This window comes from Thunnus thynnus, chromosome 16 (genome assembly GCF_963924715.1).
Source record: "Thunnus thynnus chromosome 16, fThuThy2.1, whole genome shotgun sequence".
In the NCBI taxonomy this organism is placed as follows: Eukaryota; Metazoa; Chordata; class Actinopteri; order Scombriformes; family Scombridae; genus Thunnus; species Thunnus thynnus.
The window spans coordinates 25,542,239-25,567,465 of NC_089532.1; the positions used below are offsets into that span (position 1 = coordinate 25,542,239).

General features: G+C 40.0%; 2 protein-coding genes across 2 annotated transcripts; one reads left to right on the forward strand and one right to left on the reverse strand.

Annotated features, from left to right (window-relative positions):
* Positions 1–462: 462 nt before the first annotated feature.
* nol10 (nucleolar protein 10) lies at positions 463–15,252 on the reverse strand. The gene is made up of 21 exons (XM_067613717.1): positions 15,096–15,252; positions 14,555–14,600; positions 14,346–14,444; positions 14,178–14,255; positions 14,053–14,090; positions 12,555–12,691; positions 12,393–12,458; positions 12,161–12,221; positions 11,427–11,512; positions 11,058–11,136; positions 10,430–10,579; positions 10,103–10,169; positions 8,601–8,653; positions 5,810–5,936; positions 4,283–4,362; positions 4,010–4,108; positions 3,397–3,489; positions 2,897–3,073; positions 1,980–2,293; positions 1,589–1,691; positions 463–1,264 (listed from the first exon to the last, which is right to left on the reverse strand). The coding sequence occupies exons 1-21, from the start codon at positions 15,159–15,161 to the stop codon at positions 1,085–1,087; spliced, it is 2,199 nt and encodes a 732-aa protein (XP_067469818.1). The 5' UTR covers positions 15,162–15,252; the 3' UTR covers positions 463–1,084.
* A 62-nt stretch (positions 15,253–15,314) lies between these two features.
* Positions 15,315–25,103, forward strand: atp6v1c2 (ATPase H+ transporting V1 subunit C2). The gene is made up of 13 exons (XM_067613719.1): positions 15,315–15,975; positions 16,204–16,422; positions 16,961–17,028; positions 17,553–17,638; positions 18,192–18,286; positions 19,056–19,147; positions 19,248–19,343; positions 19,594–19,662; positions 21,514–21,606; positions 21,698–21,785; positions 21,875–21,972; positions 22,070–22,199; positions 24,538–25,103. The coding sequence occupies exons 2-13, from the start codon at positions 16,294–16,296 to the stop codon at positions 24,625–24,627; spliced, it is 1,134 nt and encodes a 377-aa protein (XP_067469820.1). The 5' UTR covers positions 15,315–15,975; positions 16,204–16,293; the 3' UTR covers positions 24,628–25,103.
* Positions 25,104–25,227: the final 124 nt, after the last annotated feature.

The following is a 25,227-nucleotide window of genomic DNA, read 5'->3' on the forward strand; positions in this document are numbered from 1 at the left end:
CTAACATACTATAATCTTCTGGATTCCTCTTCAATAAATAATTAATATTCATACTGTCATAAAACCTGACAGACTGCCATGGTGCTAAAGCATGGTCAGCATAGTCAAAGGAGTTCAAATGAGCTTGGGTCACTGCTGGTATGCTGAGGGCTGAAACACACCTCCCTAACATTTGAAATGGGCCAATGCTACACCAGAAGGGGGTTCACACCATGAACCACATTGGGGGATGGGAGGGACACCCAGGCGGTCTCTCTATTTCCAAGAACTGCAGTTGTTGGCGGGGGAAATTTAAAAAAAACCTTCCTCATTCACATTTCTCTCCTCCCTCCTCCTACTGCTGACGTAAGTAGTTACCAAACTGCTGAACAGGAAGCATGTTCTAATTTGGCCAGTCTTTCCACAATTTGAGTAGAAAATTGGATATTTTGGTTTTCAACAATAAAAACATTGCAGACAATCAAGTGTTGTACCAAATATAATATAAAGTACAAGTGTTGTTAATCCAGTGTTGGCTTAACAATATATGGTAATAACAAAGAGCATTAAAAAATACTACTTTTTTTTTTTACACACACACATCTTTTATCTCCTCTATTAACTGTAACAGAGGGCTCCACTAAGGAGCAGTTGTAAGAAACTAGACGCCTGAGACAAGGCAGGTCATGTTAAGTCCTTTCAGATCTTCATAGCTTTAATTCCTCCTGGGGCCACCCATGCTAAAATGGATGTAGTCAAAGTACTTGAAGGTGTTTTGGATAATGGCCTAGGCTTTACAGTGCATGCACACACCCAACAACATAGGTAATCATTTTTAATATGCTCGGAATTTGCAAAGAGCAGCTAAACACATGGCCAAGACCACCCAGGAGCAGGGCAGGCTTGTCTGTTCATTAATGTCAGTCTTTGCCACTTGTGCAGAACGTCTCCAGAACATCTCTAGAGCTTAAAATCAGTACTCTTCTATGTTTTAAGAAATCTGCCTGGGCGGAGTGAAGGTAAGAAACCTGAAAACTTGGACTTTAGGTGAGGACTGTTGTCCATCCAGCACAAAGGCACTGGGTGCGGACTAGCGCTGCCATTCTCAGTACCGGCCTCTTCCTCCCCCTCTTCCTCCCCCTCTTCCTCTGCCTCCTCCTCTTCCTCTGCCGCTGCCCCAGCCCCTCCCACGGCTGCTGCTCAGGTGTCCGGCAGAGCGCCTCAGCTTCTTCCTCTCCTCATGGTGCTCCCGCTCTGCCTGCTGCTGTTTCCTCTGCTGCTCCGACTGCAAAGGTGGACAGAAAAAAGTATATTCGATAATGTTCTGCTGCGTGTTTCTACCACCTGTACATAGATGGCAGGTAGCCGCGGGGGGGAGAGAAAAAATATTTTGAAGGCCTGATGAAGGTTGCTTTACCAAAACAGTAAAATTGCCACAGATGTCTACAGAGTGCAGGAGCCGATTTTCTAAAACTAATGTTCTGAAAGCTCATGCTGAGGGCACATTTTGACATTTTGATTTATTTTTTTTTTCATTCCATCGCACAATGGAGAGATGGGAATGAATTATAAACCAGGCAGGGGACGGAACACCACATGGGCAATTTACCTTTTTGAGAGTAAAGGTTAGCTGTTTGCTGCCCACTGCAGTGTCGGCCATGTTGCTGGTTCCATTGTGCTCCTCCAACTTCAGACGGTCCTCCAGAGAAGCCCTGGGAGAACACATACATCTTCCTCAGATAGTGTACAGTATACATAGAATGCAGATAGAAAGTATAAGTACATCTCTACTGACTTTCAGCTTTAAGCATGGTTTTGTATATCATTTATATAAATTTGTAAATGTATTCATTTAGAAAATACCACAAAGTTTCTTCTATCACTGTAGAGGCAAGTTACTGTGCCAGACTTTGCAAACCCGTGCTGTGAGTGTGTACCATCTGACACAAGAAACCATCACTCTTATAACAGTTCCACTTAATACATTTCCAAAGACATACTTCTGTAGTTTCTGCTTGCGGGACATCTCGTTAAAGCTGCGGAACTCCTCCCCGGCTTTGATCTGATAAAACTGAGGCTGACTTGTCTTCTTGCTCTCAGCCATGTTTGAGGTTTTCTCTCCTCCGTTGTGTTCCCTCTCCAGCAGGACAGTGTTGCGGTCTGCTTCCTTCCTCTCCTGCCGCCGGCGGTCTCGGCCCTCCTGCCACAGTAGCCTCCGCTGCTCCCTCACCTCCTCCACCCAGCTCTTGTCGTCGTCCGAGCTCTCTTCCTCGGAGCTGGGTCGCCCTTCGGACTCCTCGTCCTCTTCAGCCTCCTGGATAGAGATGTCGCAAAACAAGAAATACTGACGTGATATTTTTTAATGTACAATGACCCTCCTCCTAAACAATGTCTAGAAATGACAGTATGTGCAAACAGCAGACTTGCAGAGGCCTGTGAGTAAGAGAAAAAAAAAAAAAGATGACTGTGTCTGGACAGATTATAGGATGCTGCAAGCTGATATCACACATCATACAATACTTCCAACACGAGAACTGAATGTGGAAAGCCACTGTTTAGTTATGCTACTTGCTTCAGGCTTAAAGAAATACTTTGACATTTTGGCAAATATGCTTATTCACTTTCTTGCCAAGATCAGAAGATTGATAACGCTCTCACATAGGCGGGGGTTATCAATCTTCTCATTGCACTCTTGACAAGAAAGTGAATAAGCATATTTCCCACATGTCAAACTATTTCTTTTCATTTCTGATACAAGTTGTTTACTTTCTCATGGAGGAGCAGCTGAAGAACTGGTGATTCAAGCCAGACGTCTTTCAATTGGATTTCTAGAGAACTGTTAATTTAAGATTCCAGTTTAAGTTCCCAGCAATTTAAGATTGCTGGAAACGTGCCTGGTATCTAAGTGCAGCGTTACCTGTTGAGAGGCGGCAGCTTGCTGAGCCAGTAGTCGCAGCTTCTTCTTCCTCTTCTGTCCCACCTTGGAGACGATGGGGTTGAGCAGACGGAACTCCTCGCTCTGCTCGTCCACCTGGTACTCGGGGTTTTCGAACATCACCTTGAAGCGGTCGTCGCCCAGGATTGAGGGGAGAGCCTACAGTTTTGAAAAAGTTGGAACGGTGAATAGGTTTTTATGGCTAGGTAGAGCATGCCAATTCACAAGTTAGGTTTAATTTCTCTTTTTCTCTTGCCTTCGTTCAGTTCAAAAGGTACACGATAGGAAACATGGTGATAGGAAATCATCTCTTAAAAAACTTGAATTCTTTAATTCAAATCACATTTTTGGACAGAATACAAAGAATTAACATTGAAATGAAAGATGAGTCATCTCCACATTTTAAGAAAGAGCGCTATGATGAGTATGATGAGTTTATAAATTAAAAGAACTGAGGACAAATGAACACGTAACATATCTACCTTGCCCTTCTTTTTCCTAGACGCCAGCTCTGCTTCGTCATCTCCCTCCTCCATCAGCTTGAGAGCAAGCTCCTTGTTCACTTTAGGCAGCTTCTGTCTCAGTCAGGACAAATTGTACATTTGATTAGACACACACAAACACACACTGGGATTAACTTCATTGCTTCCCACCAAACTGCCTTTCACACACACATTCATGAGCCAACACACCTGTTTTTTTACTGACATTATGAAACAAAGATCATAAAGTAAAGTTTCTAGAGACTCTTGGTTTTTTGACCTTGCCTTCACATCCTGCCACACCTATCAGCTGTTACTGTCAGCTTCACGGGCAATAACCAGTGCAAACCAGTTTGAAAAGTCAATTTCACTCCATGAAATGCTTAGGGGAATGGATGTTTGGCATGGGGAAATATGTATAATAGTATTACTTTTCAATATTGAGCAAGGAACAGTGAAAAAGTTGTGATTTGCATGATTTCCTCTCTTACACAAACAAACAAAAAGACAATATAACTTTTCAGGCCTGAGATTTGGACAGTTCTGCTCAACAGACTGGGTGAAGCTGTAGCCACTAGTGGAAAGCTGAGACGTTTTGTTTGGAATCTCTCACCTTAACCTGCACCCTCTGGGTCCTGGACTCTTCGATCTTCTGCCGGATCTTATCCTTGCGATACTCCTCGTATGCAAAAGGATTTGCCATACTTTTGACCTGTGGCCAAACCAAACAGCGAAAATGTCAAATCCACTCATTCCTCTTTGGCAATAACAGCACTTTAGCGCAGTACTGTATGTCTGTTATGTCATGATCAGTCTGATTTTAAGGACTCTGCCAAATATGCAAGATGTGTTAACAAGAACTTGATACAGCAGTTAGACACTTTACCTTGTGATAAAGCCTGATGTCCATGAAATAGCCGTGCATGTAGGCTCTCAGGAGAGACGATCCCACCAGGTGAGACAAACCTGACACCGATAGGGAAATAACACTAAGTCAGGTATTTATGAGAAAAAGTGAAAATTGTACTTTTTATTTTCAAGAATCACTTAAGACTACATTTGTTCATTTCATTCATTCATTTGTTCGAGTATAAAATCTTTAAAAAAAAAAAAAAAACATGCTGATGCACCTTACTCTGACTCTGTTGTCAACTTTAGTGGTTTATTATATAGGTCTTGTATCTTACATATTATATAGATCTCAGTGAAAGAGTAGGATATGTAAAACATTACCAGAATCTGCTGACTTCTTCCATCAAAGTTACAGTGTAGAAATATGACACAACGTCTATATTTAGATTTTACTGAAGTTGCTTGATTGATCTGATGTAAGCTGAAGTGAGGAGTGGATCCTATTAAATAGTAATATTTGTTTAAAAAGGTTGAACCTTTGCACATAAGAAATGTATTAGTGAAAGAATGACTAGATATCTGTAGGCAGTTTGGTGGGAAACAATGAAGTTAATCCCAGATAAATTCAGCTTTTCCATACATGGCATAAAAATCTAACTTTTTTTCTACAGCATCCTTTCATTCTTCTCTTTACATCAAAAATATTTCAACAGCTATCCTTCATTTTATGCCATATAAAAGAAGGTAGCGAAAAAGCAGTGTCATTCCTCGTGTCTTAATGAATTTGCGTAACTGAACAGGATTATAGTGTGCAAACAAGTAGTTTAGAGAAAATGTGTCACTAGGGTAACAAGTTACTAAGTAACAATTAAAATCTGACAACAGTGTAAGAATCTCCACCTTGAAATGACTCACTGTCGGGTATGAATGGGAGCAGCAACATACACGTGTTGCGTTCATTTTTTCTTTAGCGAGTGAGTGCGTGTGGATCACAAGGGACGCGGAGAATGTGGAGGATCTTCCGTCAATGTGTTCTACTCTAGTCCGCCCAGGCTGCCTCGCTGTTACATAACCGGGCCACATTACGCGGCTCCTGTAAATCAACACCGCTGTTCCCCTGCCCCTGCCCCCTCCTCTGCTTTTATTCCATGGCAGCCAACCACCTTTCTGCTTCTTGTCATTTGATCTCTTTACTGCTGAGCCTGCATTCCAATGTTCATTCAACCCTTCCAGTGTCCACTCCCCCTCGACCCTCCTTGCTACCACCCCCACGCATAAGACTTTTCTTACCTAATGCCTGTCAATAGTCAAGCCACCCTTGGCGGCAACGTGACTCCGATTGATTCAAAGTTTTGAGTTTCACTTGCAGGGCTGTAATAATGTTCCCTCACTAAACTATTTGATTGATCTCTTTGACCCCATATGCTTTCTAAAGAAAAGGGAAAAAAAATGCATGCATTGCTTGGGGAAAAAGGGAAAACCTTTGCTGTGAAAATTGTTGTATAACTGATTTTCCCCCCCCTCACATGCAGTGAGGTTAATGAAGGCACCCAGCTCTCACCCAGGCTTTCCAGGTCCTTCCGGGTGACAAACTTGTAGTCATCGTACACTGTGCTCTCCGGGCTCTCCTCCAGCTCTTCTGTCAGGTTGTCAAGGAAGGAGCACCAGCGAGGTGCGGGCCCTAGAGCCTAAACACACACACACACACACACACACACACACACACAGGCTCATATGTTAACTGTCGAGTAAATGCTAAACCTTTCATGTATCTGTTCAAACAAATATAGACCAACTTTCCCGGATCATCTTTCCATTCCAGTTAGAAATGACTCTGAGCTCTTGGAATGACTGAGCTCATGTCATGATGACACCCAACCCGATAGTGGTGATACAGCAAAAGCATACAGCTTCTCATGTTGACCGATCATTTTCACATGGTTTCATTCCACTATCCTAACATTGTCACTGCTGAGTGTCTGCTTGAAATTCTAACTTGGACACTACTGGCTCACACTTAGAAGTTAGAAGCCGTGCTGTATTTATAGCACCAAACCAGGAATTTCAACCATGTTCTCATCAACATCTTGTTGGTCTGGAAAGCAAACCCGATTCTCTGTCTTCTTTCTCCGTTTTGTTTCCATCAGTTCCTTTTGTGTGGATTTGTTCATTAAGGATAAAGAGTAATCATTTGTTGCTCAGACTATAAAGCCCCAGCAAATTTATGATTTTCTGCTATATAAAGAAAACTGACTTGACTTTAAAGAGTTCTGGGTTGCTGTTATCATCCCTGCTCCCCTCCTCTCTTTACTATCTGCTGAAGAAAGGTAAGTGTAAGAGATGTAGGACAAAATCCAGAGTCCTCCTCCTCCTGTGCAAAAATACAACCCAAAGTTCAGCTGAAGATAATATGAGGCTTCTGCAGTCTGAGTAAGCAAATGGAGTGGTTGTCTTTGTCCTTGCAGTCATGTGTAGGTTTATTGATGGCGTTTTGGCCCTGCAACAAACCTACTGTATGACCTTTGTCCTAAAAAGTCTGTAATTTTGAAAAATACCCACTTGATTTATCTAACTCAGACAGTGAAGCCTCATATTATCATCGACTGAACTTTAGAATGTGTTTTTTTTTTTTTGCTCAGAATGACGACAGCAGGGATCTCTTAAAGGCCAGTACAGAGAGAGGGAAGGATTACGGGAATTGCATACATGAGAGTTTGCAAGAGCAAAAAGATCCGAACTTAAAGGTGTTACAGCCGCTGTCTTAGAGGCTGCTGTTGCATAAATTAAGTGTGTTATCTGTAAAGAAGGTTTAGCTGGAATGCTTCAGAGTGGAAAGAGAAAGTCTTTCTCTTCGTGCCTTTCTTGTTATGTAACTACATGGGATTTCCTTTCCTGTACTGCATCATTCTGTGAGGATGGTACAGGTTGAGGGGAGAAAAAATTAGCCGGGCTGAAAGACTGAATTTGTAAATTATTATTTTTTCCCTACAATCACACATTTATAATGTTTGTCAAGTCATATCCCATTTGTGTTTTCTTTTATGTCACTATTTCATGCTGTTTCTCAAAGTTCAAATCTTCTCTTCCCTCATATGTGGCTATAAAACACTGAGCTAAATAAAGGTTTAACTACATAAAAGTTCAGCAGATCAAAGATCCACTTGTGACATTTCACTGACTCAAAATAGACTAAAATGTGGCTTTCTGCCTGTTCAGTGGAGTCCGCTCAGTCCACATAGATGATGACATCACATGGTGTCACACACTGAGGCCAAAGTCAACAGAACTCGTTCACTGTTCGTGTTTCATCAGTGCCGGACTGACAGCTGATAAAGCTTCAAGCTGTCCTACAGAGACAATCATCTCTGGCTTATGCCACACTGAACCTTAATGCTAACGCTAACAGGTTGTTCAAACAAGACTGAACGCACATCCTGATTTTTCCCAGTATTTTTTTTCCTGACACCATAAACAATCATATAAAAAGTCGCTCTCGGGACACGAGGTACTTTGCCAAATCATGATGTGCAGTCTGAACACACCTCCGAGCTGCGTTTCTCAGAAAATCACCAATCAACCAACAGTTTGACTGATTATGGATTTTGAAACACATATTTTGCATTACATTGCTTACATTTTGTGTCGTAACACACGACGACGACGACTATTACCACAGTATTTTACAGAAAAGCTTCCAAGTTAAGGCGGTAAAGCTCCCTGTAGATCATGATGTATGTGTGACTTGCGCTGGACCCTGCAGACACGATGTTTCGTTCAACTACATGTGTGAATTCCTTTGTGCATGAGTGACAAATGACTTGATCAGAAAAACCTGTCCATGCAAAGTTCTGTGGAACTGGATGAACCTGAATTCCCCAAAACAACACAACAAAGGACAACGGATCAACTAATAAACCAGTAAACAGGTGTATTCACCAGTGCAGGACAGACAGGTCAATGCATGTCCACATCCATCATGCTTGGAATTTACACATTTACACTAAATCTAGTTTACTGTACACACCTTCTCTCAGATAACACAGGCTATAAGGTCATATCAGTCAAGGACTAGACTGACCTAGACCTGTGGGTATCAGATTAACTAACATACAAAAAAAAACCCCAGCAACAATCAACTGAATCAGGCGTCTTTGTATACACAGCTGTGTGCACATCTGTTCTGCAAAACACCAAATGTCCTTTATTGCACCATAAAGAATGAGTGCGCCTGTGTTTCTATCAGATAGGTGCTTGTCAGGCCTACACTCGATGAACAGGATGTGAACGTGACCCGTCTGCTGCACACTGGCTGTAAAGTCACAGCTGAGGAATGTAAATGCCTCTGCACTCACCGGGATGTAGAATGTATTCATCTTGGGATCTTCATTGGCAGTGAAGAGCATACCTGTCAATGAGACACGCAGGATATAAGCGACACAATGTGAGGATAGAAGCAGAGCAGCTATTGTACAGCTCATATATGGTGTAAACACTGAGTCACGTATATCTGGGAGTCCTATTACACTTGAAAAATGGAGCTAGAATGTGAAACAGTGACTGGTGAAGACTTGAATATGCGTAGCCTAAGGGTAGGATTTAGTTTCAGCCGTAATGAGAAGGGAAATAGAAACTGCTGTTTTTAGAAACTCTTCACTGAAAAGTAATAATTTAAAAAGAACAAAAGAACTGGTGAGCTGAATGAGCAAAGTGAGGGGAGTGTCTTTAGCTCATTGCTCTAAAACATCTTCAAGAATGATACTTACTGAAAAAACTTTGAAACTAAAAATTTCAAGTCTGGCTTACATCAGAACTAAATGATCATTTCATTGTGAAAAAAAAATCACCTTCAGTCTTGCATCTTGTGGAAAATGACAAGCATGTAATGACAGACCAGACGAAACTGAAATGTCAAAGTGTGTGAACTCTACAGTGGCGCCACCCGGAGGTAGAAGAGTGACAGGTTATGACAAAAGTGACCTTTTGAAATCTTTTTGAAGGACAGTTTTGAACATTTTGTCGTCACATTAAAACTTAAAGTGAGATTATGTAAGTTTTCTTCCTCTTACTTATGAACTTATGAAGTACTTGGTCTGGTATGACTAGTAGTTTCTGGAGGCTTATATATTGGCAAACTTTAGCTTGATACCTCCATGTAACAGACATCACTGAGTCAGTTCACCACCTGGAGAATTTTCTCTACTTGTGCTACTGTTATGTTATGCTTTGGCATTCATCACTATCCCATAATTGTCACATGTAGCCACAGTGGTCAATGTTCTACGTTGTTACGTTGTGACTCAGATCTGTTTTTTTCATAATAGTGTGAACAGCGGGTCAGTTCAGGACCACAACTAGTTCACACTGGAATCTGATGTTGTTCACATTTTAAAAATAATGTGAACAGCCAAAACAAAAAAATACAATCTGAGCAATAAATCTGAATTGAGCACTAAAGGACTGCAGTGTGAACGTAGCCATGGCCTCGCTTTAAAGCCATCACTTCTGTTCATCTTTGAAGGCAGATTTAGCATCGCATACAAGTATTTAAGCTGCTCACACAGCTATCTGCAGACAAATTCATTTCATTTCATCCCCTGCTCACTTTATTTGTGAATATTTTTTATCTAAATACACATTACAGATACAATTAATATACTATGTGTAGTATTAAGTAGCTTTTATTTTAGTTTTTCATGCTTAATTTGCATAGTAGAAGTTCATAATAAATACTGTATTCCATTACTCATCTATTAATCTCTTTTCACACTTCTGCTGCTGTGACACTCACATTTCCCTGCATGCAACCAATGAAGTTTCTCTTGTCTAGTGATCTTGTTGGAAAGGTTCTTCTTACCTGAATGAGGGTAGATGCAAACATCATTGATGTTGCTCTGAGGCTGTATGGAGGAGAACACCTTGCCCTGTGATGAACAGAAGAAGAGATGAGTGACATCAGAAGATTTCTTTATGTTAACACAAGCTTCCACATGTCCACCAAATGAAACATGGAAAGATTTCTGACTAGTTCATTGTTTCACATGGGCTAATGTTACACATATGCAAACAATCCTTTTACATCATCTCGGACTACTCACAACATACTGGCTGCTACTCGTATTGAGCGATTCAATGAATCTGAGCATCTACACGTATTTTCCCGTAATGGCTGTTAGAGTCTTACACTGTCTTTATTCCACATTTTTATGATCTTTGAGTCGGCTGACACAACCAGGTCCATCTGATCGTGGAAGTTGAGTGACTTGATAGGCAGGTTGTAGAAGTGGTCTTTAACCAGCAGCGGCTGGCTGGAGCGCAGGTCATACAGCAGCACCTTCAAGACAAAGCAAAGGGTGGAGAAATCACACTAAATCTGTTTAATGCTATAACAGGGATGCTACTGAGTGCTCCAACAAACAAGAAAAAAGTAAGGATGCATTCAGGACTATTATATTTTTTCCAATTATCAGTTTTCTATCACAGACAACAGGAACATTTTATTTTATTAAAGTCACATCATTCGGCCTTTTTATTGAAAACAAAGCTTGTTTTGAGAACAGCATGACTTCTTAGAAGAGACTACATGACGTCAGGCATTTCATTGTGAGTCGACTAATCACAGGAGGAAGAGGAGGAATTTTGCGCCATGCGGGCAGCTGACAGTTTACAACAACAAACGTAAAGAAGGTGGAGGATGTAGCTGTGAACCAGTATTATTTAGATTCTGACCGCTGATGCCAACAGGACGATGATGTCCAGCTGCTGCAGCAATGGTGAAAATACTGTGCCACACATGAATGATTTTGGCTCACCTGTCCTGTGCTGGTGCCTACTGCCATGGTGAGGGAGCCGTTAAACTTTAGCGCACTGATTGAAGGCAAACTCTGAACTCTGTCAACACAAACACATCATCGTATCAACAGAAGAAAGGCAGAAATATGAGTATGAAAGACATGTACGTTTCAGTTTGGTAAACACACCGCTGCTGCTTTGTGACAGGATAAAAACTGGACATTTCAGAGTCTTCTACAGTGTATCATAATGATGGTACACTGAACAGCTTGTAGCTTTTTTTTTTTTAATGCAGCAGAAATACAAGCCATGTGGCTACATGCTATGCATCGTCCGGCTGAGATCAGCAGAAATCATCTGACATCTCGGCGTGACAGCTTGGTACTTACTCTGTTCCCTCGGTGAGGCTGCTCAGGGCGCAGTCCAGCATGCCCACTCGATTCCGGACGCGAGGGTCCCAGCATTCCACCTTTCCCTGGTAACCGAACAGAAGAGATGTCGAACAGTCAGACGAATGCAGAGTCACTGTTGGTTTCAGTGAGCTCATGACTCCGGAGATTTTAATAACATCTGGGACTGAATTTAAGACTAATAAAAAGCTGCTGTAGGCAACTTTTCATGTCGACAGCTCCAAATGTAAGTGAGAGACGACGGTTTGAGAAAGTTGAACTTTAACACTCAGAAATCATGTAGCACGCTTATTATTATTATCAGCCCAGCTGGTGTGTGAAACAAACAATATCAAAGCGATGAGAGAGGAGGAAGACGAAGAAGAAGACCATCAGAGAATCCAACAATGAAAAATGTCATTTTCTCAACCCTCTTCCATAAACCACCATACACACAGTCTGCAGCTTATCTTCCATCCTGCACTGTTGAAACAATTCTCTTCTTTAGCAGCAAAACTGATCAACTGTGAAATTGTTCTGTTTCACTTTAAATACACGTCGCACAATCAAATGTGCATTAAGTCTCAAAGACGTTTTAATCATTATTGGGAGCGATTACTGTGATAAACAGGACTTTTTAAAAATATGACATTTTGGTATGAGCAATTAGGCATTTGGTAATAAACAGCCACTATCACACGTGTGTCACACACACAGCCTGCTATGGCACTTACCTCAGAGGTTCCTGTGGCAAACAAATGATGGACGGGATTGATGTCACACACATTGTGCTCCCTGGTCGCAAAAGAAAAAGAAGCATCATGAACGTCAGCTAAGAGCAGTGACAGGAAAGAGTGACTGTCGTATTACACCAAAGCTTGACTGTTTACACTGAACAGAATTGAGTTGTATGACAATTTTCAGCAGGCTGAATCTAGAGAAAGAAAAATGTTTTGCAATACTCACACAGCATCTGTCTGAAGTGAGTTGAGGAAGCGGCCTTGTTCTAGATTCAGTCGATACACCTCTGAACTGAAAATCAAAAGAAAAACAGACTTATTCCTAAAAACATGCAAAGGATGCATTTAATAACATGCCTGAATGAGAGAGCAACAAAATCTGTCTCACCTTGTCCCCACAAAATAGAGGTCACAGGAGGGATAGTGATAAGAAAAGTCCCGTCCGAACTTTGGAATGCGCGTCTTGTAGTAGTGACCGTTCTGGGAGTGGAACTCTACGTAGCGGTCGCAGTGTAGAAACACCAGCTGCACGCAGGCGGAGGAGTCAAAACAACACTCAAATAACAATCTTGACATTGTAACATCTGAGCATTTCATGAGTTTGGATTAGAAACACATTCAGTGCATCAGCATTAGGAAAATAAAAGGTCAGTTTAAACCATAACCAGCTATTTATTCAAATACAAAACTATTACACTAAGATTCTGGGAGATCGGTAAATAAGTCAACTAACCCATTAAGCATCCATGAGGCTGCATGTCAACACTACAGTATATACTACAGCATAACCCTGCAGCTCTCCACTAATCTAAACCACATGTACAATGATGCACATCAACTGAATGGAGTGAATTTAAATATTTAATACATTTTTGGACAAAATGACTGTGTGGACACACTGTGGATTTTGGCCCCCATCACTTACATTAGGTACTTTTGGATCAGAGGAACTTTTTTATAGTTCTAAGAACTGTTGGATGAACTATAGTACCCTCTTTTTATTGTGTCCACACTGCAGGAACTGGGAATGATCATAGTTCTTAGAACGCTGTTTTGAGGGACTTTTTTTGTACTTCAGGGAACCTTGAGTGACGAAAGTGTACACTGATTGGTCAAACACATGAGCCAATGCAGCAATGGCAACCGCCATCTTTAAAAACCCACATAAAACAACTGCATAGTCTAAATTTGCACATCCCCTTTTTCCTGCTAAAACTACATATTTTCATGGCCTTCTTTCTGTTTGCATTCACACTGCCAATATGAACGCTGAAGTGACGTAAGCCGGCCGGCGGTTGGTATAGCAACGTCACTTCTGCGCAAGATTCCTCTCAGGGAGATCCCGCAACTGTTTGGTGTGAATGCTCTTATGGAAAGCATATTTGAAGGGGGTCTTTTAACAGCCAGTATGAACGGGAGTTATGATTACAGCGAGGAAAACTTCTTTCACTGTTCATATGGACACCTGACTGTTGTTTTAAGACACACTTGATAAATCTATCCTTTAATTGAGGCTGCTCGCACAATCAAAAAGAGACCAGTTTTACTCTGAGTGGTGGCCTCGCAATACTCAGCTTTTGCAAACCACAAATGCATTAAACCAAATGCATCTAACTTACACTAACCAAGCACTTTATTAGGAATACATGTGCAACCTAATACAACAGCTCTGCCAGAAATTCTACTTTTATGAAGCTTATACATTTTCATTTTGTTGACATTGTCAGATGATGATAATTCTATTTTATGCTTATTATTGAGGTCGTAGCGGGTGGTGGTGGTGTACATATACATATATAAGTGCTCGGTGATGATATAGAGGATATACTGTACACTGTGCACACAAAAAACAAACATCACAACACAAATCGTAAACATCGTCTTACCTTAGAATAGTCATCAGACAGGATGTCGAAGGCCACGACTGTGAGGGGGAGAGAAAAAAATCATCCAAATTCAGTCGTCCATGATATGAAAGTCCAGCAGCAAGTGGGTGTGTGTACTGACTTACCATCTGAATCCAGGCAGCGCTCAAACTTCAAGGACAGCTGGTAGGTGTCATAACAGCGGATCCTGGGTTTGTAAGTGCCTGAAATAATGGAAAATTAAAAAAGGTACAGAGAAAAGATGTTGCTCCTGACTACTGCCTGTAACTATCTCTATCAACAGCTCCTCTTACCTGCTGCCAGGACGTACTGCCCATCCCTCGACACTTTGATAGAGGTGCACACTGTGGGCATCTCAAAGTCCTGGATGAGCTCAATCCTGCGCTGGATGTCTAGAAAAGAAACAGACAGACAGATAAGAAAACATCATGTCAGGATAACTACATGCATTTAGAGCAAAAATTAAGATTTGATACTGCCGAAATTGAAGCTAGCAACTCACCAACATCTTTCTTTTGTAGCTGCCTCTTCTTCCGATCCGACAGCCACTATAGGTGAAAGAGGAAAATGAACATTAGTTTTGCATAATGAGGGATAAAGGCTCATCTTAACAGAGGCAAGTTAGTGCTGTTTAAAGGGTGCCTGAGGGTGTTCAGCTGTAGAAATATGTTCCTTAATTGATATAGAGGTTTACATTGAGGTGACATTTTTTTGCAGTATATAAATATTTTTAATTTTCATTTAATCAAAACTGTAGATGCTATGAGCAATACAGTCCACACCTTTCACTTATGATTTGGTGTGGAATTTAATGAAAATAAACATGGCTTGAATTGTATTTCAGTATCTAGCACTGATATTGTGAGGTTACATAGTGACGTATTTTTTTAAAGAGAGTTTCACAGTGAAATTTACTCGGTAACGTTACATTAAGGAAAAACAAGTCAGAACTCCTCTTGTGACGGCTAGCTGTGTTAGCTCGTTAGCTCGTTTCAAGGGAAGAAACTACTAAAATGTAACTGCGGTAAGTTCGTGCTTCTCACCTCTGGAAGAGACTTTCCATGGCTTAAATTGTAAATCTTCACATCGTTCACACTAGATATCTGCATTGTAAAAAGTGAACACGGCTCCGGTCACACATTACATTCAATCCACGTTGTTGCTGCGGAGCCAAAACAGGAAGTAAAGGTGAGCTTTCGGAAACACGTCCGTGTAGAAACACCGAGCACACATACTATCCCTCTCCTCTCCTCTCTTCTCCTCTCCTCTTAGAAGTGATTCTAGATTTTAATCATCACTTCATTCAATTAAAGATCATTTTATAAGTCTTAAAAATCGACAAATACTAGAGGAAAATATCATGCTACACATCCAAGTGAAATAACTTATCTTTTATCAAGATATTACATTACAATAACACACAAGTCTAGTTAGTTAACTAGTTAATTGGTAAATATTTATGTCGCTTTTTAAATTACAATAAAATAACAATTAATGCACTTAAACCAAATTACTGAGAATGACAGTAAGACATTTGACATAAGACATCAAAGCCAGTATATCGCTCACCAAGCCACAAATATCTCATGTGACATTTTTTGGTAACCTAATGAACGCACATTATGCAATATATTTGTTTAATTGCTGTTCAGGTCAGTTAATTGTGATAGCCTGCAGACCTGTCAAATAGAAAAAAAACCCAACAACTAAATTTTAGTGTAACTGAGGAATTGCAGAGTGACAACAAAGTCGCACCTTAAGTCGACCATTTTTTCCCCAGTGGCGTTTATTTGAATCAGCTGGAGTGATGTAACAGCCTCTTGTGATCCTAGAGGACAGTCAGTCTCAGGTGAAGCTGCTGCTCAGACTCTCACAGCACTCTGTGTGGGACTGACACAGGATGGTCATGAAGATAACCTGAAGGTAACAATCCTGCTTTGAAAGGTTGCTTCTTTATCCTTTTTTAGTCTATTTTATTTGACTTTATGTAGCTTTAACCAAGGCAGAAATTTGAGAAAAGGAATATGGTCATGTGACACTCAATTAGTGAATTAAAAATGAAATAATATAAACTGGTATAAAATCATGAAAATGTTAAATTTTACAAAGTCACCATTGCCTAAAAACCTGTCTATGTTTTCCATGATGCAGCTCGTCTTCCTGTATGTGTTTGCTTCAGTGCCAAACTGCTCTTGAAGGGAGGATTTTGACTGGAGGTGTCTATGTGAAGCACCAGGAGTCATGACAGACTTGTGGTTGATTTCTGTCCCACTGGACAAGACCAGTTTAACCAGTGTAGCGAAACTCAAGCGCACCATTGCCAAGTCCAACCTGGCCTCCTGCTGCAAGTTCTCCATTCCAGATCTCAAGGTACGTGAGACCACGTATTATCTGTCCCACTGAGGAGTCCAGTGGCGTATACAGAGTTAATGTATGTCTGTAGAACCAGACAAAGAAGAGTCACTGTTTGTTGTTTGCAGTGAAAACAGTATTGTCAAAAACTATGAGCAAGGAGAATTGTAAGTGTATGTTAGTTCTGTGTGTATATGTATACAGTAGAGTGGAGTTTAGGAGGGTGATGGTGTTTGGTGTCCTTTTCTGGTGAAGGCTCAGGTTGCTCTCTACAGTTTGAAGAAAAATTTCCATCTGACCCATTTCGCGCAACGTGATCAATGTTACCTCGGCTGCCGGGAATCACATTTTAACAGCAGCTTTTCAATTCTATCAAGAGTTCAAACATAAAAACCTTGTTAAATGTGATATTGACCATGTGGACATCTGCACGCTGAATCTTAAAAGTCAGTAAATTCGCAGGTCGTGCAGAACTTGTTGCTCGTGTGTAATGATTTTCTATGATGTCAGATGGCAGCTTCAGTAACAACTATGCTTGTCTGTGCTGTGACCCCAGGTGGTAATACTGGACAACCTGCTCAGTGTGTCAGATGACCTCTCCAAGCTCGACACGCTGACTGAAAGGTAAAAAAAGTCAAATGAAAGAGCGGCGAAACCAAACTGAATATGTTGCCCATTCTGTGGTGATGAGGACGGAGCCTGTTTGTCATTGCATGTCTGTAGCTTCATGTGCAGCTTTGTCCTTAATTAAGACTAGTAACTGAGAGCTTGTGTGCGGTCTGTGCCATGATTTATTTATGGTCAGGGGCAGTTGACGGTTAGTTTTCCCTCCTGAATTTAAATTCATTGTTGGTGTATCTGAACTGACACGGTGCAAGAGGGGATGCTAATGCCTGTTTACGACATTAAAATGTGTCCTACAGGAGATCAAACATGAGTCCAAACTAGCTTGCATTGAATCTCTCCTCAGCTAGAGGTCTTTACTTGGATAAATAAAACTCTGGTTCCACATTAATAGTTCATTGTGTATTTCAGTGTCAATCACGAAATAAGAAGGGGAAAAGAGATTTCCAGGAAAGTAGGATATAAATGATTAATAAATATATGAATACTCTGTAATAATGATATTTTTCCTGTCGTCCGGTCAGTGTGATTAAAAAAACATGTCAGTGTATGAGGGAGGTGATGGAGCAGTCGAATGACAAAGTGCTGGAAAATGCCTTAGCCAATGGAGGTGAGTCACACACAGACACACACATACATGCTGAAGGTGTTAATTACATTGTATAGAAACTCATTAAGTAAGTGAATAGAAGTTCCAGGCTACATGCACGTCGCAAATAAGACTAAGAGCCACCTAAACTAAGCTCCATATGCATGTATGTACACAAACATGGACATAACACATGCTGATCCCTTTATCTTGTATAAGCCTTCTGCATAGAGGCAATAGGACAGCTGGTCGACCGAAACCAGGCTGTCAAAGAAACAATGTTAACTAATGTGTCTGATCACTTTCCCCCCTCATCAGACCACGACATGAATCAGAGAGCCCTCCAGTCTCCCTTAAAGGCGTACCTCAAGTCTCTGAGGGGTATTTTATCTGCTGACAATTTGCTCTGTGAGCTGGGGTGCAGTGTCGTGTGAATCACTTTATAGACTATGTATTTTTTGACAGTACCTACAGTGCATAGTTTAGTATGTTGTGGTGGTGTGTTTGCAGTTTTACAATTTTCAGTTTCTAGTTCAGTTATGAATTCTTGTGTGTGTGTGTGTGTGTGTCTCAGTGGACCTGATGAGCTACGTGACAAAGTTTCAGTGGGACAAAGCCAAATATCCCACAGCTCTGCCTCTCTGTAGCCTGGTAGATATTATCAACAAGGTATGAACTGATGAAAATGAGCAAATGAGCATGACAGCAATTATGATGGTATTGAAAGGTAGAACCAGATTTTTTCAAGACTGGCTTAAAGCAGCACTGTCATGCCCATATGTACATTGAAACAGTTATTGGTTGCAGTACTCAGTCACGGTGGCAGGGAAGTGATCTCTGTCTCTATCTAGTGCAACTCCAGTGTAATAAATGAGTGTGCAAAAATGTGTTTCTGATGACGTTTCATTGCTGAGGGATAGTAATGCAAATACTTGATCTGACTTGACTATGTTGGACTGTTGAAGACTCATATTAGCTTTGGTTGACCTTTTGAATATGTTTTGCACAGAAGGAGAACCGTAAATATTGTCCGTCATCTCTTACATTGGAGTCACACCAGAAAGAGATCACTGCACTGTGAATATGGACGATTCTATGACTAATAATTCTTTCAGTGTACATATAGGCATGTGAGTGCTGCTTTAAGCCAGTCTTGAAAACATGAACCTATGTATATCCTATGTATAGTGCCTTAAATATGTAGAAATGTTGCTCTGTGACATGGATGCACAGAGGTGTTGACCAAGATTATATGAAATTTAAAGTATTCTTTTTTTTTGCAGTAAAGCTTTAATGTGCATGCAAACAGCACCGGATGTAGAATTATTGCTTTTAGATACATTTAATGTGTTCTTTTTTTCATACTAGTTTTGAGGTTATGACGCATTACTTCTGATGTTTATACTGTATGTGCTGTGGATGCCTACATGTGTGTCAGGAAGTTTCTCAGGTGGAGTTGGAATTAAAATCCCGAGCTGCGGCGTACAACAGTGTGAAAGCGAGCCTGCAAAGCCTCAAGCACAAACAAGAGTGAGTGACATTAGGTGCAAATGAAGTGGATCAGTATGTCAATATGTGAATATTGACATGTTAGTATGTCAATATTGAACTTAGGTGTCTGTCTCCCCAGGGAGAATTTGCAAACTCGGAGTCTGAATGACATAGTGAGGAGAGAAGACCTGGTGACCTCAGAGTACCTCACCACTCTACTAGTAGTGGTGCTCAGGTCAGTAACACATGCACACTGAAGCAACTGAAGTTATTCTGCCCTTCAGTTCTATTAACACGTTCTAAGAGAAGTGACCACATCACACCAGTCCTTGCTGCCCTTTGTTGTAATTGTTTTTATCTTCTATTTTTTGGATTTGATTTACTTTTTTAGTCCTTGTTTTCCTGCACAGCACTCTTGTAGTGTGTGTTATCATGTGTTATTCTTTATGTGTAAATGGGTTTCTGCACATGTTTTTTGGTCACAGAGGGAGCTATGTGCAGTGGGAGAGGACCTATGAATCTTTGTCACAGTTTGTGGTTCCGCGGTCGAGCAGGTGAGCTGTCTTTTTGCGCTCTTGGCTGTAAGACAAGCCATTCCATTTGATCCAAGTACAAGAACAAAGCTCCGAGTATCTGCTCTCCCATCCAAAAGGTCAGGCTAAGTAACCACAAGTGTTCAATTACCAGCAGAAAGTAAGAGTCCATGTGGCCTGGATCGTTAGCAGGGAAGGAGTGTTTTTCAAAGTAAATAATGTATTCAACTGGAGTTTTTAATATTTGAATTCTATAAAAAGATCATCTGAGAACATGAAGCATGTGCAGGCTACCTTACATGAAGAAATAAAGTGCTTTGAAATTACTCAAGGGTGACTTGTAAAAAGAGTTCATTAGTGTTAAGTAAATATATAATACATTTTAATGAGTCCTTTAAGTCAGCCTATGGATGCTCATCTGCAAAACATTACAATTTAGACTCTGATCTTACTGAAAGCAAATACTAGTGTGTGTCAGTGAAAATATGAAAACAAGGTGCTTGCTTTGTGTGTTGTGTTGGAACTGCTGATTGATATTTTGTGCCAATATGCATTATATTTAAAATTTGAACCTTTCTATGCCAGAAATTCAGATATACACTGTCTCTTGACAGGTTGGAAAAGCCTCTGAAAAAGTATTTATCGTTTAGAGACACTAACATCTCCACTAATACCTACACACATATAGCCCACATATACAGGTAGTTTCACTTATTTTACGTGATTAGACCTCTTTGTAGGACTGTGTGGGTGCATACAGACTGTGCTTGATTGACATCTCCCTCACCACTTTCTTCGTACTTGCTTGGCCTCCAGCCACTACTTCAACACACAGAAAAATGAATACAGTTGATATGAGGAATGAATGAGTATATACACCAACAACATGAAAGAAACTAACATTCTATTATACACAGATGATATAAATAATAGGCTAAGTACTCTAATAGTAAATCATGTTCTTTTGTCATTTCAAGTAAATTAAGGGCTGCATTTAAAAATAAAATAATGTGCATCCTAAAATAAAGTGGATCGATCATATTTGGCTCTTAGATCAATCCTATTTTCTGTGCCTTCGGATTTCGGATTTGAGTCAGTATGTTTGCTCAAAAGATTTGTGTTTTGTGTGTAGTGGTGTTTCACAATCACCACCGTCTCAAAACCAATTTGTCATATGTGACAAACTGGTTTTGAACTGCCCGTGGAAGTATTTCCTTCGTTTTATGCAAATGCTAATGGAAATGCTAACATGCTGATGTTTACCAGGTAGTGTTTACTATGGTCACCATCTGAGTTTAGTGTGTTAACATGCTAACATAAAGCTGTGTAAACACATAGCTAGTTAAGCTGCAGCTGATGGGAATGTCATCAGTATTGCAAATTGATTTGATCATAAACCAAAGTATTGGACAAATTACAATGTTGACCTGATGATGGTGCTAGATGAAAAGTCAGTGGAGTCTTTGGATAACCAAAGTTATTACAAGTCATCTTGAGGAGAATATGAGTGTCTGTACCAAATTTCATGGGAATCCATTCAAAAGTTGAGATATTTCAGTCTGGAGTTCTGGAACAAGTAATAGACCATCATTGCCAACCATAGAGCTATGTGGCTAGCATGGCTAAAAATAATGATTACTAATGTGAATATGATGATCACTTCACTTAACTATACATAGCAGATAACCATGCGAGCTACACATTGCATGATATCTAGTCTATTATCATAATGCAGTATTACAGAACATTGATCATTCAGCCTTTGTTGGCACATTTGTCAACATTATTTTCTTATTGTCCTATTATTGGCCTGCTATTGCATGCTGCCATGTGTCGCTCTAATTTTCTGTCATTTTTGTGCTTGACCTTCAGGAAACTCTACGAGGATAAAGAGGGAGGCATTTTCTCTGTTACACTTTTCAAAAGAGCTGTGTGTGAATTCAAAGCCAAAGCCCACGAGAGCAAGTAAGCAGGATGGATTGCCAGAAAATATAACATCAAGTCAAAGCCGTGTTGTCTGTGTCAATTACCATAGTGTAGCCTATGATCCACACAGGTTCACCGTGCGCGAGTACAGCTTTGATCTGGAGGAGAAGCAGCAGCAGGAGATGAAGCAACTTCGTGTTCACAAGAAGGAACAATATGTGAGTCAAAATCATGTCGACTATCTGTAGAGTTTGTGTGTGTCTGGGTGTGTTGTAGTGTGTTCTAAATGTCCATGCCTCCTCTATAGGGAATCTTTGTGCGCTGGCTGAAGGTGAATTTCAATGAGGTGTTTGTTGCCTGGATTCACTTGAAAGCGTTGAGGGTGTTTGTGGAATCAGTCCTCAGGTCAGTGCAGATAACATGATGTGTTCTCTCATTCATTAAATGGCCTGTGATTCATTTTCCTACATGTGAGTAGACTCATAGTGATATCCGCTGCCAGGTATGGATTACCTGTGAACTATCAGGCCCTTCTGCTGCAGACAGACAAGAAGCGTTCAAAGAAACTGAGAGAAGAGCTCACCTCATTGTTTATGCATCTGGACCCCACTGCCACTGTCAGCAAGACAGATGTAAGAGGCCAAACTCAACTACACTGCATCAAATGTTTATTATAATTATGTCATTGTAACATTTACATTTCATCTAAAGCATAAAAAGACACAAAAGTGTTAGCATGGAAGGTCACTCTTGACCTCAGGATCAGTATGTGTGATAAAAATAATGTCAACATGAAGTCCACTCACTAGCTTTTTCAAAGCTTTCAACCACATCTCACAGTCTTCATCATTAAAGGGGCTCAGATAACCTAAGTGTGGAACTATCAGTCACGTGATGACACCTGAGCCACTTTTATTTAAAAGTTTAATTTGAGTTTTATCTGAATGCAGAAAAATGTCTCTTTCTACTCAATCATGAATTACATTAACAAAACATTGCATCAAACTGTAGCTGGAAGTGGAAAGCAGCTTAGTACATTTCCTCAAGTGGTATATTGAGGTACTTGTATTTTATTCGTATTGCCATTTTGTGCTACTTTATAAATTTACTTTAGACCAGTATACTGTCTTTACTGTACTTTTCAGATTAAACATTTAATTCAAAATATGTGATGAAATATGGTGCATTATTGTAGATCAAACTATCCAACAGTATATAAAGTAGATCCCTGGTCAATATTATCAACCATTTTTAGCTTATCATAAATATATTGTATTTGTTATAACTAACAAGAAATGGAAAAAAGCATATTTTTCAACTGTAAAATGTCATGCTTAGTGCATATCTCTTTGATTGCCAAATTTAAGGGATGCTTATAAAAAGTGTTTGTTTGTGTTATGTATTTATGTTCTTAAAAATAGCGACTCAGTTCTATCAATCTCTCAAATACCAATATTGCTGTCGGCCTCAAAAATCCATCAAGCTCTAATAGAAAGTAATTAAAATCAATTCTGCCATGACAAGCTGCAATATTGAGATGATCAGGAATAATGATCCAAACACGCAATATACAATGGTATAACACACGTAACACCTTTAATTAAAGTGAGACTATAACCTTTGAATAAAAAATTAACACAATCTTCCTCTTAGAAATGAAACGTTGATATCATAAGCAATAACACGTACTCTTACTTACTCAATATGCTCAGAGGTTTTGCTGCTACATCATTACTTGGTCTGGTATGACCAAGTAGCTTAATACGTTAGCAAATGTTAGCAAACGTTAATACCTGCAGTATTTTATTGGCCACTAGGGGGCAGCACAACAAACTGTAAACAAAACACTGACATATTATCAGCATATAAAATTGTTATGGTGAACTTGTTAGCAAACAGTTTCCTTTTTACACGTACAACAGACACAGAGCAGGATTAGCTTTCATTTGGAGTCATGTTTCTGAGCACCAAGCAAATATAAGTCCAGTATTCACTCTCCTTGCTGTTTTAGTCTCCACAAACTCTTGAAAAATATCTTTGGCTCTTTAGCTACAAAATGCTTGACTACACTTGGCACTGCTAGTGCTCACCAATTTGTCTGTCTGCTGTTTGGTGCTGGGCAGATAGCTAACAGTAGGTTCACAAGAGCTTTTTCACTGAAAACAGCTACCGGTTCCAAAACAGTACAGCTTAAAGCTGTAAAATCAAAATAATGAGCTGAATGAGTTTGGGTAATAATTCTCTGTGGGATCATCATTAAGAGTGATCTTTCATTCATTGTTAATATAAAATGCTTTAAAAACATTCTGTATGCAGCATGAGAGTTTTCAAATTGTGGAGTTGCTGCCTTTATGTAAAGGTCTTTTACTTCCACCTGTAGCCAGTTCATTAAATCTTTTTTTTTTTTTATCTAGCCTATTGCTTCAAACATCCAATGTTTGTATGGTTAAAAACATACTGAAGGTTACACTTTAATGATATGATACTCAAAAAAAAATCAAATTAATTCAGAGAGAAACTGCAAATACTTTAAGAGGAATTTGACAATGTTTCCTGAACAGCTGCCATGATTTTCCATTTTCAAAAGACCATTGACAGTCCAGCAAGTGAAGTGTTTGCCCAGTCAGATTTCATGTTGATGTCTGAGTAAGGGAGAACACTGTCAACCATCTGCTGTCCAGCCTTGTTGAAATGACATCTGTCTCATGCAAATTCATCCATGGCCTTGCCAGACCGCAGTGACAGAAGTGAAATTATGGGTCACTGTACTGCACGCACATTTACTGCACTAAAATCAAGGCAAGATAACCACAGTGCACATTAAAAAAAACACAGAACTGCCTATGAAAAGAGCTGAATTTGCATGGATGGAGCACATTGCACATACTCTCTATGATGATGTTTTTTCACTGGCTCGAGTTTGTGCATGACGTACTGTTTTCTGTGTTTCTGTGTCTCTCTGCTGAGCAGGCAAACTGTGACATCCCAGGACTCTCTCAGCAGGAGTACTTCTCCTACATCTGCTTCCATATCCACACCAACATGCTGGAAATCCGCTAGCAGTCAGCGAAGAGAGGACCCACACACTGATGAGGCAATCAGGACCCTGTCGATCATGTGATGGCTTGTTCCATGTCAGCCAGTCAGAACCAGGGACTTACAGACCCTCAACACCAAAACAAAACACATCTACCAGATTATACATCCTTGAATATCTTGGTTTCAACATTTCTCTTTAGATGGAAAGAACTGGCTCCTGTAAATAATCCTGTTAAGTGAATTCTGGATTTTCAGGTCCTCGTCTCTACATTGTGAACTGCAAATGGACCTGTGGAACCATTTAAATATGTTTAAACTCTAAAAGTTGTTCAAGCTTTTCTTTTGAGAGTTAATGTACTGTAAATATTGATATCTGGGTACAGCTTCAAACATCTGAAGTGTCCATTCCACCGAGAAATCCACTTTTATTTTTTAGAAATGCACACATGTACTTGCACATATATACTGTATATACCTGTATGTATTCACATTGTCTGCTGACAACCAAAAAAACAGCCCTTTTTGCACGTGCACACACACACACACACAAACACACACACACATATATATATATATATATATATATATATATATATATATCCAACAGAAAGCACCTGTAAA